The sequence below is a fragment of the Triturus cristatus genome, chromosome 5_2 (genome assembly GCF_964204655.1).
Source record: "Triturus cristatus chromosome 5_2, aTriCri1.1, whole genome shotgun sequence".
NCBI classification, from domain to species: Eukaryota; Metazoa; Chordata; class Amphibia; order Caudata; family Salamandridae; genus Triturus; species Triturus cristatus.
The window spans coordinates 446,717,647-446,730,776 of record NC_140588.1 but is presented as its reverse complement, the minus strand read 5'-3'; the positions used below and the strand labels follow the sequence as shown (position 1 = coordinate 446,730,776).

The 13,130-nt window shown below is 41.0% G+C and overlaps 1 protein-coding gene across 7 annotated transcripts in view; it reads left to right on the top strand.

Annotated features, from left to right (window-relative positions):
* The window catches only part of TNS3 (tensin 3), a 784,915-nt gene that overhangs the window by 727,799 nt on the left and 43,986 nt on the right, over positions 1-13,130 (top strand). For all 7 annotated transcript variants that reach the window (XM_085607385.1, XM_085607384.1, XM_085607387.1 and 4 more), the window contains 3 exons: positions 4,109-4,752; positions 7,165-7,251; positions 10,754-10,885. In XM_085607385.1, coding sequence (XP_085463511.1) covers positions 4,109-4,752; positions 7,165-7,251; positions 10,754-10,885 — 863 coding nt within the window. The remainder of the gene's footprint in view (positions 1-4,108; positions 4,753-7,164; positions 7,252-10,753; positions 10,886-13,130) is intronic.

Sequence of the window (13,130 nt, the reverse complement as noted above, 5' to 3'; positions counted from 1 at the left end):
ATTACACACAGTGTGAGGTGGCATGAGGCCAGAACGATTTCTGGGAAGTTGTGTAAGTAATATTGTCTCATAAAGTAGTTTAAATCTCTTTGAAGGACTCTTAAATGTATTTCTGTATAAGCTTGTAGTTGTGTCAGTCAGTCTTCCGAGAATGTAAAGGTTTTCAGGGGATGTATTTTTTAGCCGTGCATAGCAGTTTCACATTACGTTGAAGTCTTTATTTTGAGACTGTGTGAAATTAATGCAGATAATGCTCTTATAATTGAATTTGCCACTCCATCATCTCTAAATTGCATAGAAATAAAATGTTCCTCTGTACTGTGGAACTTTTTTCTATCCCCATGCCTTACTTCATTTCATCTGGGTTATTTTTTAATCTATTGCAAAACTGTATATATTCCTGTTAAGTCTCCTTTAGCCTCATGAAGCGAAGTCCATCAAACTGACTGCTGATGACATTGACTGCAGCCTTAAATTCATACGACTCCGAAACAACATGTGATGCTATTCTCTGCTGCCACTTTAGGGACAGTGACCTATCCACTTTAGATTTTCCCCTTCCATAGGTTTTTTACCTCCTGCAAGTTTGATAAATGTGTCTTCAACAGTCCCCTGCAGTTTCATTTTGATATGGATGTCAGTGTTTACCACACTCATTTTAACTTGTTTTTTTCAAGTGTATTTGCCTTTGTTGTTGTATTTGAGGTTTTTTATGAAGAGATTGTGATTTGTGTTTAGAACATCTGACTTGGGAAGAGGACTGCTCGGGATAGAATTGTACGTGCACTCGCTACTGGGAACCCCCCAGTGCAGCATGGTAAAATTGAATTCGTACAAAGCTGTGGGCGAGGACAGTGGGTGCAGGATACTTATCCAAGCAGGCCTGTTCAAATATCATTTACGCCTCTCAACTTCCTGGGTTTCACCAAATCATCACTTCTACAACTCCGCTTTACATAGTCTAAAATCCATCTTTTTTTAGTATTGCAAAATAATTATTTTTTATTTATTGTTGTGAATCATGTTTCCCCAACATGAGACTTTTAGACCATTTTCGAGTGCCGTGAAATGCAAACATGTTTAGTGGTAGTCAAATATAATTTGAAAGCATTATACTATGAGCGATGATCAATATGACTAAGATTGTTGTTGTGCTATTCTCCTTGATCGACTTAAAGCCCAGCAAGTTCTTCCCTATGAGATAAAAGGGTGTGCTTTAAACATTGGAATATTGGTGTGGTTTTAGACACATCCGCCCACAGTTATCAGCTTGTCCTCTAACAATACTTGTTACTGTCTCGAGGATATATGAAGGTCTCTTTTCTCTCATATGCGATTATCTGAGTAGTTCAGCTCTCAGCAGCCTCCTGAAGAGAGGATAGTTTGCCTGCAACATCCAGAACTGGCGGAGAATATTTCAGAGAGTTTTGCATCCACAGATGGCCTCATATATATTAGTCTTATGAATTTTAGTTAGCAGCCAGTCAGCACCGTGGCTCTTTCAAGTACTTTCAGAACTTAGTTTATGGCTAGTTTTGGATGTGTCAATACCATTCTTGACCCTTACCTCCACTGCCAGCCTGTGGCATATCTTAGAGTGGGTTTGGGGTATTTGTGTTTCTTCGAGTTGAGGGCTTAGTTTTGTAGCTGTAATAACTTGTGTACGAGTTTCTTGGGTAATCCGCTGTACACTACATTGTTGTATTCCTTTCTGATCATCTCGGAAGATCTGGGTAACTCCACTACAGTGATCACTTTACAGGAAAGATGGAAACTTGTGGGAAAGAAAGGGTGGAAAATTGCTACTTTTCAATAGTTTTCATCTGAGGGATCAATATTAGATCTGGGTCGCAATTCATGACCGGGGAACATAAAAGAAGATCTTTATTTGTTGTGTTAAATAGTGTGCTTTTGTATTGCACATTTCCAGTATTTAAAGGCTGGAGTACATTGCTGTATTGTTTAGAATGAGTACCATTGAGTTGGGTAACAATAAACATCTGTTATTCAGCGCCAAGGTACCCTTGGGTGAGCGTGCGCTTTACAAATGCACATGTTTTGTTATGTTGGTTAGTGGTGGAGTATGTTGAATCATTTACAGGTCTGTTTGTGGAGCATTGTGTTCATGGGATGTATGTGTTGAAGGACGTTGGAGTTTGTTTCGTTCCACTGAGGTGTACCGTTGTTTATTGTTTGGCTTTTATGTGGATATTAATTTTTGAGGCATACTTGAGCATTATGCAGCTTGATACCATTCTGTATTCTTGCAGAGGTGGATATATGCGAGAGAATGTTCTGTTGAGGTGGCAAACAAATGAGCCAATTTGGCGGCCTGGAGCCATTTTTTGAGTTAAGTTATAGTATTCTGTGGGAGGTTTTGCTGATGTTGAGTGCTGATGGGTTATATTACTGTGATTTGAATTAACACTGAAACTTACTTCGAACTTTTCTCAAAATTTTGAAAATCCTTCAGCTAAACAGACTCTTCGAAGTATCCAAAACTCGAGGCTTCTAAGTATCCAGTATGCTGGCAGCTCGAACGACTGCTGTTATTGATCACTTTAATTTCTGCACCCCGAGGACGCATGTTGCGGGACTGCTTCGAGTGCCCACTTGCATGTCTGTGGTCCATTGAATTGCATGTCTGTGGTCCATTGAAAGTACTGGCATTGGAAACTGTAGTTGGGATGCTGGTACGGTAGTGTCTTTGCCGCTATCCCAGAAATTGTCTTCTGTCGCAGCACAGGAACTGTTTTGCGCAGTGTTTTGTTGATGAAAAGCAATTCAAATATATCAAGGGCATGGTGTTCTCACACGCCTCTGCCCCAAACTGCTCCCCTGGCTTTGTAATAAAGGAATCTCGTTCCCATTTCGGTTTTCCCACGCTGGGGAATTGTTGTTTCCTCGGTGGAACTGCGTTGCTTGACATTCGTGCGTCGCTGCAGAATGCCTTCTCCTTCAACTCACAAACTCATTAGCATATGCCCGCCCAGACTGACAAGCTCGTCTTTCAAGGGCCAGTGATGTCACCCCTTTACAAAGAGCCCTTCTATTGGCTAACGTGCATGATGCGAGTGGACCCTCTCTCTGAATGCCTCATTCCCTTGTCTCAAGACCAAACGGAGGGGAGCTGTGAAGAGGTGATGTCTAGGCGTGAGTACTATTTGTATTCATTTAACTTCCTAACTTAAGAAATCCGTTTTTTTATCTGCGTTCCAAGAGATGTAGCAGAAACTCTAAGATGCTTGCAAGCCCACTCTTATTTTTGAAATACTGAACTTTGGGTTGATCTAAAACTGCATCTCTGAAAGTGCCCTGTAAATTACTGTTTGAAGTGTTTACTGTAACAGGCCTGTAATGTAAGCTCTCGTATCTGTTACATTCAGGTTCCTTCTATGCAATTGAAAGACTTGTCTAATTGTTTTTCCTCTTTCACACTTAGTTTCCTTCTGTGATGTGTGTGACTTGTTTTCATTTTGCAGTACACTTTAAGTAAGTGTATTTTTCATTTGTGTATAAAAATAAATTAAACTTTCTTCTGCACGTCCTCGGATATGTCTGGCACTATGCTCTTTTTGGGCATATTGGCTTCACTTTCCTCTTTCTGCATTATAAATACAACCGTGCTTCCAATGTTAATATTTCCAACCTTGAAAGTAAGTTTGCAGCTGTCTGTGCACCCTCCTGGGTTGAAACTTGTTTGAAGTATCGGTAATTAGACACAATTTAAATATACATAACTTAAATGTTTTTATTAGCTATGAACTTCACTTAACTGTAGTGATCCACGCACAAATAGATATTGTTTGTTGCTAAAATTCCTTATTCTTGATCGTGAGAAGGGGAGGGGACCTCTAAAGAGATCCTCTCTAGTGAAAGGTTGAAATATAATATAATCCCACCTCCATGAAGAAGCAGGGACAAGTCTCTTGTTCCAGGTGGGAGCATTTGCTTTCCAAACAAACTACACTTGTTACGTCTGATCACTCGTGCTGTACACATTTTGCCAAATTCTCTTTTTAAAAACAAATGACTCATTGTTGTATAATGGAATACAGGTCGTGTATAACATTTTCTGAGCAATCTTATTTTTCTTTGTTTCCAATAGCCCATCTGCAGTTGAGCATCTCTGGCTGGAAAGCAATGCCAAATCGAACGTCACATCACAGTCTGCAATGGGAAATAGCAGGTCCATCGGAAGTTACCTGGGCTCAAACGATGTTTCGGGTTCCACACAAGATAGCTCATTTTCATCACGTTTCACATCATCAGGACGACAGGTTGCATCGATGAAGAGCCGTGAGGGTTCACCTCCAGCCGAAGGGCAGCAAGAACATTCCTCCATTAGCCAAACGCTCCGGAACTTTAATGTCACTGGAGGCACTGTTGGTGGACCACAGCGGGATGACAAACAAAGTTTATTTCTGGCTAGCTCCAATGGCTCTGCCAAAACTGTCAACAGCACACAGCTGTCGAGCATAATGGACAATGGCCTTTTGCAACACAGCCTTGGCATGGCATCAGCAGGAAGTGGCGAGGGCAGCCCGGTCCTGCAGCATACTGGAATAAACACTCACCCGCAGCCCCCCTTGCCTGAAAAGAAGAGGATATCTGAGGGAGAGCGTTCTTTTGGGTCAATATCCCCATCTTCCAGCGGCTTCTCCAGCCCACACAGTGGCAGTACGATTAGCATTCCGTTTCCAAATGTCCTTCCTGATTTTTCAAAACTTTTGAGCGCTTCTCCTTTGCCAGGTGAGCACTTTATTCTGCTCCGTGAGGTGCCTTTGATTATTGGAATTGCAATTTTTTTTGTGCTTTAAAATATCATTCAGAGTGCCAAAAAAACAGGCAAATTACAGACATTTTCATTCCCCCCCAATAAATATATACCTTTTTAATAATGAAAGGCTGAATTCCTTGAGGTTGTCCTGGGGGCATGAATACAATTAGATAATTAAATCAGTTCTCTTTGATGGCTTTGTCCTTCTCCCATTTTGGCCTGTTGTGTTTCTAGTTTTCTTCCTGTGTTGTGTATTCGATAGTACACTTTTTTCCTAGTTCTAACTAGAGACGCTACTTATGCAGTTCTCCACAGAGGGCAGAGAAGAAGCATGAAGTCGGCAAACCGTTAAGGGAGGACCCAAACGAATAGCGCCAAAAATGAATAAGTCATCCAAATGTTAACACTTATGAAATGTTTTTTAATATGTGTCTCAATCAATATAAATCGTTTTTTGTCTCATGCAAAATAAATATAGAAATCCCATTATGCTGAAGTGCATGTAAACGTGCTTGTAGACAACATTGAAATGCATGCAGTAATGTATCCTTTAATACTGCTGGTATTTGTATGTCAGTTCTTACCCAATCTGTTATTTCTTAGTGTCAGGATTGCAGGTTTATAGATAGTTTACCAATAGGATTTCTGTGCCTCTCGTTTCAACATATGCTCACCCACCTATATTTTAAAAAACATAGTTGACTGATTTAGAGTGTCAGCATTGTCGCCACTCACATACACATTGTCTAGGACCCTGAAGGATGTCCACAGACAATTATGACCTGCTTACATCATATGTTTGCGTTATCGTGTTTGATTGGAAGCAGACATGGTTTACTCATGCCATCACACATTTATTCTTTCCTCCTTATCAGCAGTGGCATTAATGCCATTCTAAAATACAAGCTAGAATCCAAAGAGAAAATAGATTTCTGTTTTTTGAGCGCCTGTGTCTGGAGCTTTTTCTGGTAGATGAGATAGGTTAAGTCCCTGTTCACCCAGTGAAAGGCATTAAAATGTGTTTATTACAGGGATCTGGAGAGACAGTATTCCACAGGACTTATGCTAGCACATACCATCACTGTTGTAACCAACTTCCTTCCTTTAAGGCATACAGTTGTCCCAGTTCTAACTAGCTATGTTTAAAACTTAATGGGCTATATGATTGTTATAACAATGGAAGGTTTGCTAGCCACACCGAAGTGAGTAACCGTGCCTCAAAGTGCCTAAAGGAGCTAGGCTAAAATGCAGAACAAAGTCCTAGATGACCATCACACAAATGTTGCATATAGGTTATTCACAGAAGATGCAGATTCTAGGATACTGTCATAAGGCATGCAAAAGCAATGCACGTTCCATGCAGACTCTCCTACAACCGGGAGAGATATTTACTTGAAATGTCTGCATGAAGCACTCGCACGGAAGCGAAAAATTATACTGATTTTGACTGAGACTATTCTAGATATGAGTATATCTGTCACAGCTGTGTTTTAATCAGTTTGTTAGAAATACAATTTTGCAAAAGTTTATTTCTCTAATTTCAGTTGTTTAATTAATCTGTACCCAAATTTTCTGCAGTTGGGTTTATGCTGGAAATCTTTTATTGCATCATTCTTCTCTACTCTCTATATCAGCCCTGTTTTACACAACTCCACATTAGTTTCTCTGTGAGGCTGGCGGGAGGAGGGGGAGTATCCACTCCCTTTATATGTCAACCCGTTACTCTTCTGATCTCGCCTTCTCCCGCTCCTTACGTTCTCTTCTTCTCAAGCCTGTTTAACTTTTAGCTTTGCACCCGCAACATAGAACTTTCTCCTATGGTCTCTCTTACAATTGCCTTTTTTCCCCTTACTCTCATAGCTGCTCCCTGATGGATCAATCACAGCTTCCCTGTACTTCTTGAATTTCGCAACTAGCTGCTTCTAAATAGTACAGCTCATTTTGGCTCTACGTATAAGCATCTAAGTTCATTGTTCTTCTCTCATCCAGTTGTAGTTATGTATTGGTTTTAGAAAGTTTTTTTTCTATTAAGAATTTCTTTTTAAGTAAAATAACATTGGTTGCAAATTACATTTCGAAGTTATTGTATTGTCCATGAATTTAATTGGAACTAAATGAGGCAAGCAATTATTGTCATTGATGTCAATCCATTCTTCCAATTTGTAACTAAATAGCTTTGTTGTCTTTCTCCTTATTCTACTCATGTTTGGATCCTTCACCTCTAATAGTGCACCCTTCCTTTCAATACTCATATAAGGCCTGATTTCCTGGCATCAAGTTGTGTGTTTTCCATAATTCCTAGACTAGTTTGGACTTGAGATCAGTGACCAGTGGTGAACGAATAAATTATTTCTTTCCCTCATGGGTGTTTTCTTTCTCTATAGAATATCCAGTCGATAAACACCTTACTGTGAAATTTGTCCAAGACACCTCCAAGTTCTGGTATAAACCAGATATTTCAAGAGAACAAGGTAATGCAAATTAACTGAAAATTCTTAGTAAACTGTCTTGTATCCTGAAAAGGTTTTGGGTGTATAGCTTAGTAGATGACCATGAGCATCAGCATCTATGGAAAATCATGAGCAATTATAGTGTAACCAATGTAGTATATTGGGGGGCCTTTTTATGGCTTTCTATATTAACCCACTTGAATTCCACAAAGACTATGACATTGTCATCAATTCCCATGAACCTTTGCTAAAACACCAGAGATGAACCACAATGTAACATTGCTGCTATCACAAAACAAAGGGCCTTACTTATAGTTTAGCAGATGGGATACTCCATCACAAATGTGAAGTATGTCCTCTCCGTCTTATTACATGTGCAGTGTAGCCTATGGCACTTGTATAATGGCGGATGGGATATCTATCACGTTTTGATGGAATATATCCTGTCCACCAAACTCTGAGTAAGGCATTCAATATTATGAGGCTTTAACACTTCAGAAGCACCAATCCAGCCAAAACAGGCTGAGCAGTGCATTGTACAACTGAACTTGGAGGGTGCTCTGTGAGTTTTACACTCCATTCTGACCAAATTGCCTTCAAGTAAAACAAGCTTTTGCAATGCAATAGGTCTCGCATTTACGAGAGTTTAAGCTATTGGCATTGTAAATGACAATAGCTTTTATTTATATGTTTTGATAATTAACACATAAATAAAAGGCTTTGTCACTTACAATGCCAATAGCTCAAACTCTTGTAAATGCGAGACCTATTGCGTTTCAAAGAAGCGCCCGCCATTGTCTCGGGCTGCTTGGAAAATGAAAGCTCACATGGTGTGCTGAATGTTACAGGAAAGCATGTCCTGCCTGCAGTAAGCGAAACTCATTAAAGAAAAGAGTGCTTACAGACTAAATAAGACATACCGTGTAACAAAAGTAAAAGGGACAGTCCTCGTGAGAGGTTACAAATGAAAACCAGGCTGTACTAAGGAGGGACTAACAAGCCTATTAACGAATCAGAAGCCAGCATTTACAATGGCCAATGAAAAATATGGGCGGAGATTGAGCGGAGCTTCAACTCCATACTCAAATCCAGCATGCCCCTCAGAGCAGGGCATGCGCTGCCCAGACTCAACCTAAAAACGGACTAAGTGATGCTGTACTGAGGTGCCGTAGCTAAGCAGAACGATCAGCTGCATAGTGAATGGTACAGAACCAGGAGAGAAATTAGGGTACCACTACATTACTCCTAAAATTATTATAAATGCAGACCCAAACACGTTATTCTATGCAAATTTACTTAATTGGAAGAACAATGTAATGCAAATAGTACTATATATTTTTGTTTAATTTTTCAAGTTGAATCCTGTGGCATTTAAGTTTTGTGAGTGATACAAGCTTAGAAGGTTTAATATCGTAGAGAGCGAGCTCAAAGCAGAGCACTTCTTTTTCCTCAACTCTTTTCAGCCTTGGCACGGTTCCTAGTAAAAATTTGGATGTGAACGGCACAATTCATTGCCACTCATCATTGTGTCTGTGATCTAAAAGATGGAACGACAGCAAACCTTAGAGGCGCTAGTACAGTATCACCTGACTCGATCTGAATGTAAATTAGCCCCAGTTTGCCTGCAGTGGGGCATTCCCCAGTTCCCCATGGCTCTTTCATATTTCCAGAGCTAAATGCCTGTCCAGGAAGGTATAGCGCGAGTTCTCCATGGCTACTAGGAGCCATCAGCAAGGCCTAAACAACCGATGTTCCAAAACATCTTGGGCTCTTTGCATAGTCTTGGCTTGGCTTGATGTTCAGGAAAACAAGAGTATTCCTGGATTGGTGAGGTGGTCAGACCACCAGACGGCTTGTAGTAGTCTATACCCTAAAGAATAACAATTTTCTGTGTCTGCAGATGTGAGTCTGGAAGCGGTACGAGGAATCAGCAAACTTGGGGAAATTAATGCAAGCCACCTATAACAATGTGATCACACAACTCCCAGGCATCCCATGCCATACGAGTCCCTGCTTTTTAGTGAATAGAAGCTCAGAATGTTATACAAAAAGCTTTCACAGTAGCAAGAATTTCAAATCAGGGGAACAACTGTGAAGTTCAATGTCCATAAAAAATACAAGTTCATTTTAACATGTTTCTAAATATTTATAGTTACCAGTAGTTGTTTCTGTAAGATCCGTACAAAGACACACAGATTCACATTCAACTTGAAGCAGGGAGGCTAGTGCTCTCATCTCCTCTGAACCCTGCAATCGACCCCTGCTGGACTCCTGAACTCGACCCGGACATACTTTGCCTCCCACATTCCAAAACACTGTCAGGATGTTCATTCAAACGCTGCATGGCTTCCACACAAAATATACCTAAACAAAAAATAGGCCCCCCAGCAGAGAGAAAAAAAACAAGCATGAGTAATGTATGAATAAAAGACAAAACAAAAGGTAGGAAACAGTGCGGGTGAATACCAGTGTTGGAAAAAAGAGAACCCAAAATCAAAACCTAGATTACATAAGCATGACCTGGCCATGAGGTTAATGCGTAATTAGTTGTGGGGGTCTATGCCGAAGCTTCACTGACTGAGACATTATTATGTGACAGTAAGAGAGCATTCAGGCATGGCATGCTGTGGCGGGGGCGGGGGAGCGCAATCCAGGTGGGGGAGCGGACCCTTTGAAGTATGATGCCGAGGCTGTGGCTACACGTGCATGTGCCAGTGGGCTGAAGCGCTTCCCCAAACGGATTGCATGGCGGCACGATGCACGTGATTGTGCGCGTGCTCGCCATGCAATCCACTTTTGGGAGCACTTTGAAATGCCCCTCTTACTAGAGTCTCGCATAGCGATTGCGTAAACGCAATAGCTAGGCGAGACCTAAAAAGAATAGTTTCACGCTTAATTTGCAACAATAGCAGCACAGAAGTAAATACAGAAAAATAGTTTCAATTTGTAGATACTGAAACTTGTGTGCATTTATTCTTATTGAAAGCTCTTTCTGCATTCCCTGCAGAATCAGCATATGCAATTGTGCAAACCAGAAATATAAAAAACATATTTTTTGTAAATTGTAAGTATTATTCAAAAAGAGGACTTTGTACTCTAGACACTTAGCAATGATCCTACATTGCAATGCTTTATACCGATGCACTGTTTCTACAGACACTCAATATGTTTATTTGATGACAATCACGAAAATAGTCATTGTTGACATGAACAAGATTAGTGGAACAGGACTCTCTTCTTTGTATTGTATGAGTTAGATGTATCCTGTTAAATTTCTGGGTCATCCACTTCTTCCCAAATTTCTTCTCGAGTTAAATCATATAAATCTGTGTGCTTCAAGAAAAACAAAATGATCGGAAGCCCTCCTGTTAGATTTAAAATTACTTTACTGTTCTGCTTTGTATATCTCATAACTGGCCAATTGTTGGTAGACCTGATATTGGCCTGGAAATTGCAGAATTACAGTTGAGCACGGTCTTTTGTTTCGACTAGCATCTTATAACTTGTGTTTATCTGCTTGCAGCCATCACAGTGCTGAAGGACAAAGACCCAGGATCTTTTGTTGTTCGTGATAGCCACTCATTCAGGGGAGCATACGGCCTGGCCATGAAGGTGGCAACACCACCACCAACAGTGATCCAGCAAAACAAGAAAGGTACTACCTTTTCTTTTGCTCAAAACATGTATATTGGAATTTAAAAATAAATGTGGACGATTTACAGGTTAGAGTTTCCATTAGAGCCGTTAAACAAATCAAGGAGATGCACCAACCTTCACAGGATTAAAGTAGGACATGGAGGTAATCTTAAAATGTGAATTACATGTTAATACACTTTGATTAGAGGAATACACCTATTAACATTTTAGCAGTGACATCATACCCTCGATAGTTTGTCAAGTCCCTACTGTAGTTTGTCCCATTCTGACACACAAATGTTACTTACTGGAATGCAAAAGGAATACTGTGTGTTTAAAAAGCAAATTTAGGCCGCTTTCATCCCCTACTATACATTCAGGTGAGTTGGCTACTATTTTATTGGAACATGGAGCCAACTGAAAACTTCAGTGATAGCAATGTTTAATCAAATGAGGTTGTGAGTTTGGAAGTATACAAAAGGTCATAGAACTAGGTAGGGACATACTCGTGATATCTTGCATACATACATGTGTGGTTGAATGATTGGATGTTGAGGTTGATACTATTGGCCTACAAAATAGCGCAACTACTAAATAGCTTCCTATCACTACATTACAGGGTAAGTGTAGATTTACTATTCTTAAATCCACTTCCACTTTCATTAGAGTTCCCATTTGGTGTAGAGCTTAGACTGGTTTAGTAATATCATTTTATGATGCTTTATTTTGTGTGCAGCATAGTGACCCAATACTCCGTGTGTACATACTACTAGCAAGATAATCTTGAACTTAATTACGTGGCATTTGGCTACTGAAGTATGTTGTCCGCCGAACATGGTCAACAATACAAACACATTAAAGATCTTCATGTGTGTACTAAAGATACACAACCCATTGCAGGTGCACTTCATGTGTGCTTAGTGAAGATGCACACCCCAGACTCAATATCTAGATATGTCTCAGCAAAGCTGAATGTCAAAGATTCACCTTGGGATGTATGAAGTCAGTGCAACTGTTTTTAATGAGTGTAAAAACATGCAATGACTGCAAGATCAATACTGCCTTGGCAAAGCGGTTAAAATCTCACATGCTTACCCGCTTATCCTTCAAAGTGTTCCTAGTTGAGTAACCCCTTCGTTTGTCTACTGTGTTGCAGCAGTACCCTGCCAGGTGGAATTTGGTTCTGATCTCTGGAGGACTGTCCTTAATCAGGAAGTACGTCCTGTGTCTCGACTCTCGTGTATTTTACTCTTGTTCTGATTCTGAATTCTAATAATACTTATGGAATATGGGTGAGAATGCTTACCTATTTTGCCATCTATCTGAGCACATTCAAACAAGTAGGAAGGAGGCCCTCGTCCAATGGCGGGTGTTGCTAAGAGGAAAATACTGGAAAGAAAGTATGTTTTTTCCACTTCTTATCAGCACTGGTGTGTTGTGACTTGAGGAGCATTGAGAGTTGTTATACTGTTAGCATAACATTCCATGTGCCTCTTGTTTCTTGACTGGCTACTTTGATTTAAATTGCCTGAATTAGACGCACTATTAGGCTGCTGCTGTCAGTGGTGTGTTATAAAACTTAGAGTGAGCTACCTGCAATCACAGAGTACATCATGATCAGAATGTAGCCCAGCTGTTCTATCTAAACAAAGGCACTTGCGTGGTCAGAATGTATTGCTATTGCCACTTATCTGAGACACGTTAGTGATAGATTCCTTACCTTAGAATATTCCCCAGGCGTCAGTCTGGAACTGGAAAGTTTTCTGCTTAGCAGTACCCCTGCGCGCCAGTAGGTGGTCCCGTGCGGCTCTGCACCTGTCACTGGCGTCGTGCACGCCGAGATGACGTCACGGAGGCTACTTAGGTGCCACCCATGTGCGCTGACGTCCGTTCTTTCTTTTTCCGCGCCGAATGCACAGATCCGGATTGAGCACATACCCCGGTCAATTTTTGACCACTTTTTTGAGACTTTTGTCTCCTTCTCTTGTCTCCTGGTGCACATAGGGATGCCCGGCTTTAAGTCTTGTGGGTCGTGCCGCCGTAATATGTCGGTGGCGGACCCCCATGATGTCTGCCTCTACTGCCTGGAGACCGACCGTGAATGTCGGGACTGCCGTGCCATGGCCCGAAGGCCTTGCGGGAGTGGCGCCGGAAGTTGCTGGAGGTCCGGCACTCCTCTCACCGCCGCTCCGGGTCTAGGGGCCGTTTGCGGGACCGGAGCCCTCGCTCCTCAGACTCTTAAGTCTTCACCTTCAGATTCCGGT